Consider the following 5,000-nt stretch of genomic DNA (forward strand, 5'->3'; position numbering starts at 1 on the left):
AGACAGCAATTAGGATTTTAACGCTGTTAAAATCACGGATTGAATGGGACTGCACAAGTGTCGAAACCATAATGACATCCGTCAGGCAGCTGATGATGGACATTTACGTTTAATGTGTATGTTGTCTGCAGATGTTTATATTTTATGGTTCTAACCTGTATTTCATTGAGATTCGAGGTTTTCGGGATTTAGAATTGTTTAGGGGTTTTGGCTTCATGTTTTATGGAAGTATTTTTCTACATAATTTATCCTATTACATAATCTGTATTTATATTCTATAGATATTGCAATAAATAAACAAATAAACTAAGCCTTAGGATTACGTGTATGTAGCACGAGCTCTCTTCCTAAGCGTATCTTTTGGTTATTATATACGTTATATTAAACTATTTTTGCTTACCTTGATTAGAACTCTGACTACATTATGCTGGTACACATGGAGAAATAAAATGTCACTCAAGAATAAACCGGTTCCACGGTAAAAGAAATGCATGGAATTACTCATCAAAAAACAATTTATTGGAAAAATTAGATTCAGGGTAAACATTTCCGATAAAATAAACTGTATAAGACAACTATACGAACAGTAAAGATATGTACGTGTTTACGATATATAGGAGCCCTCCATACATCACACTCCTGGAAGATTTGGAAAGGGGTTTGTTTTGAATGTGGAAAAGCTTAAATTCAAGAAATACAAACACATATTAGAAAAGCAATTTTGCAATAAAATACAAGATGTCAAAGGCGCATAGAATATATATATATATATATATATATATATATATATATATATATATATATACAATTTCTCCGATAAATCTGACGTTATAAATAGTATGGACAAACACGCATATAATGCATTGATAACGAAAGAGCTGAATGAAGATTATAAGAAGGATCGTGAAAAGATTAACGAGTATAAATAATTTGTGTTATAAAATGGCGAATAAATTGAGATAAAGGGGAAAGAGAAATGGCCGAGGCAATGGAATCGTTCATTTAGACACATGCTCACACACACGTACACGAAAATATAAGTCTAAACACACGTGTACATAAATATAAATATTATACCGAGCACACATATACACAAATATAAACCGGTATATACATGCACAAGGTTGTTCCTGTATGTACGTTTGTGTAGGTTGCGATGTAAGTGTAAATATAGATGGCTGCGTATATGTATATACGCCGAATGCCACGAGTGCCTATGTAAGTGAGTGTACGTCCATGTGTATGTGTATGTGTATTTTTATGTGCCTACATGTGCAGGGTTATGAGTAACAGGATGAGGGATGTGTGTATATATGTATAGATATATATGTGTGATTTTTTTATTGTATATATATATATATATATATATATATATATATATATATATATATGTGAGTATGTGAACGCATGCACGCACGCACAGATATGCATATATGTGTGAATGTCTGTGTGTGTGTGTGTCGGTGTAGGCAACCCCTAAGTCTAAAGACAGGAATCATATTCCCACCAAAATTCTTGACCACGCCGTCGCGTTTGACTGCCATATCCAGCCAACAAAGATCTCCACACGGCATAGGGGTTCAATCCACTGCCATAAGCACTCCATTTGCAATACATTTTTTGTAGATTTTATCATGATTTTAGCAACCACTTCTTGACCACAACAATATGCACCAGCATATAGAAACGAGACATGCAACATAAAGAATATATCCCTTCTTCAGTTGTCCCTGTTTCATCTACTCCGCGTTTATATATATATATATATATATATATATATATATATATATATATATATATATATAATCATAATAATATATATACAAGAGCGATGGAAGCTGTACTAATTCAAAGGTAATATTTATCTCCCACTTAAAGAAGATGTTGTGTTAGAACACAGAATACCGCATTATTTACCATGAAAGAACCGCTCATGAACTTGCGGTGCATATAAGCGCTTGGGTTTATATCAGCTATGGCCACTGGCGCTGCCGCATAATGTCGTTTCGGCCTTCCTTGGCCTTGTCAATGACAGGCATCCACGGATGGATATAGCAGCCGATTCCCCCGTGTCGTAAATAGCTTGTGGGCTTATTAAAATATAATTCTCAGTGGCAGAATAAATAATAATGCCAAAAGATAATATCTATCGTCACTTAAACTGAATGTTGTGCTAGAACACAGAATACTGCGTTATTTACCACAACAGGACCTCTCGTATGGGCTTGTAATTCATCAAACCAGTCGCGTCTATAACATTTGTGGGTGATAACCGTCCGCTACAGCTGTTAAACGCAGACGTCTGCCATTGACGAAGTGAAGTGATGTCAAAATCACGCGATCTGGCAGTTCTGGCGGCCGTAAGGGACAGTTATTGCTTTTGTGCACCACGAATCTACATGAGAGGTTCTGTCTTGTGAAATAATGCAGTATTCTGTGTTCTAATACAACATCCACTTTAGGTAAGGGATAGATAGATAGATAGATAGATAGATAGATAGATAGATAGATAGATAGATAGATAGATAGATAGATAGATAGATAGATAGATAGACAGACAGACGGGCAGGCAGGCAGACGGACGGACGGACAGACAGACGGGCAGGCAGGCAGACGGACGGACAGACAGACAGAAAGACAGACAGAAAGACAGACAGATAGATAGATAGATAGATAGATAGATAGATAGATAGATAGATAGATAGATAGATAGATAGATAGATAGATAGACCTATCTACACAAGTAAAATCTATACAGATGTAAACATATGTAAATATACCCAGACACATATGAACGTATATATATACATACGTAAACAGGTAGGTATAGATACACATTTGCATATACAAATTTACGCATATATTACGCACATCCTCTATCATTCCCATTGAAGTAGGAAAGAAGAGAGAAAACAAATATCCAAGGACGACTCACATTCACCATGGCAATGCGTGGCCACACACATCTTAAGCAGCAAATCAGACAATCAGCAAATCGGGCTTGTCAGTGGTTCTCCTCTCGCCAGCACCTAGATTGGATCTGCCGCTTTCCAAATTCCATCTGTTTGGCTAATCGAAACACAGCCTTTGGGGAGAGAGTAATTCGGTGACTCAGAAACGGTGAAAACGGTTGTGAGCACACCAGAATGTTTTCAAAGGGAAGCCAAAAGATGGGTTCGACACTGGTGTAAATTCATCACTTGCAATGGAAACTGTGCTGAATAGTACCTTTGTATAGAGAAGGCCATTGACACAAAGATTTTAATTTGGGTGAATAATACTTTTATGTTCGGTTGTTAAATATGATTTAACATTAGTATGAGAATTATTATACAAATAAAACTAATTTCTACTTACATCCTCAGGTACTTGATGTGGAGGGTTTAGGCATCCGTTGTAATTTGCTTTTTCTGCCCACGTGCCATTTTCACTGCACTTTCGTGTTGCGTTTTCTGAAATATAAAATATGTTTATAAATATCAGTTTGCTCTCTAGATAATTTTTCTCTTTTCTTTAGGTTCTCACAATATTTTTCATCACGGCAACATATATATTAAGAAAGTTTGATGGCCCTGCTCAGCATTTTTATGTGTTTCTATAGTCTAGTTTGTTTCTTTTTAAATCTATTTATACACACACACACACACACACACACATGTATGTATGTATGTCTTCAAATATATTGTTTGCATAGTGTCTTAATAATATATTTGTAACTATAATTGAAATTTCATTTCTTTAGAGAGACTATCCACAGTTACCAGTTAGGCCTTTTCGAATTTACGACGGAGTGAAGTGTACCTTTCACAAACACTATTTTGTATCACATGTTATTCTACTTGAAATAAGATTACATTACCCTCTCAGAAACGGGATGAGATAGCCCAATCATACCAGGAATTAAATGCTGCTCTGTTACCTTCTTGCCTGAACCCATATTCAATGTGTATTAGAGCTTCAACGAATTAATGGTGTCTCCTATTACTAATACTTTACAGTCTCCTCTCAATGATGCAATATTCTCCGTCGCTCGCGACGCTGCGTTGTCAACCATCACTAATTCTGCACTCTTGCCAGTAACTGATATTGCAATATTTCCCGTCAATGTCATTACTCATTCTACCGTTACATTGTCTCAATTGTTAAATTGCTTATAAATATCAGCTATGTACCGATGCATATTATGTGTATGTGAGTGTTATAAACGATGCGAAAAGTTAATTTAATGAATTTTTCTCTATCGTGCGACGGTGAATTCTATTTTCTCGAAAGACTTCGTTGATGACAGATGGACACTATTAATCTGTACTTCGTTGGAGGGACTCTGTGTGTGTGTGTGTGTGTGTGTGTGTTTGTGTGTGTGTGTACATGTGTGTGTGTGTGTGTGTGTGTGTGTGTGTGTGTGTGTGTGTGTGTGTGTGTGTGTGTGTGTGTGTTCAGTGTTACCACCTTGAATTTAACTCTCTTCACACCTTACATAGCCATAAATATGCAAACATTAGTACATTAGGTGTAAAATCACACGCTCGGTTTCATATATATATATATATATATATATATATATATATGTGTGTGTGTGTGTGTGTGTGTGTGTATATATATATATACAACACAACAAAGACAAGAAGAAATACAATCCGTTTAACCTTTTATTCATTATTCACTTTTCCTCAATCACATAATCTATTTCTAAAAATCCAGCACAATTATCTTTAGTAATCTAAGTCGGCCCGATCAAGATAGTAATGTATCGGTATGTAATATATTGTTCGATAGCTAATATAACTGACTTTTAAGAATGTAGTTTTACACTTTATATATATAACGTGTGGTTAAATAGGTGTGACATTTATTATCATACAAAGCTTGTAATCCTTTCCAAAACTTGTAATCGTTTACATTCTTTCACAACTCTACCACAAACATTCAGTTATATCAATGCCTGTTAAAAAAAAAATCACTCCATCGTCATTTCAGTTGACAAATACGAAACTGAAGTT

General features: G+C 35.3%; 1 protein-coding gene across 1 annotated transcript in view; it reads right to left on the minus strand.

The window, feature by feature from the left end:
- Nucleotides 1-5,000, minus strand: part of LOC106871453 (corticotropin-releasing hormone receptor 2) — a 294,443-nt gene that overhangs the window by 156,656 nt on the left and 132,787 nt on the right. Inside the window, exon 3 of the mRNA XM_052971021.2 lies at nt 3,358-3,452. Coding sequence (XP_052826981.1) covers nt 3,358-3,452 — 95 coding nt within the window. The remainder of the gene's footprint in view (nt 1-3,357; nt 3,453-5,000) is intronic.

This window comes from Octopus bimaculoides, chromosome 10 (genome assembly GCF_046866305.1).
Source record: "Octopus bimaculoides isolate indiv1 chromosome 10, ASM4686630v1, whole genome shotgun sequence".
Lineage (NCBI taxonomy): Eukaryota > Metazoa > Mollusca > Cephalopoda > Octopoda > Octopodidae > Octopus > Octopus bimaculoides.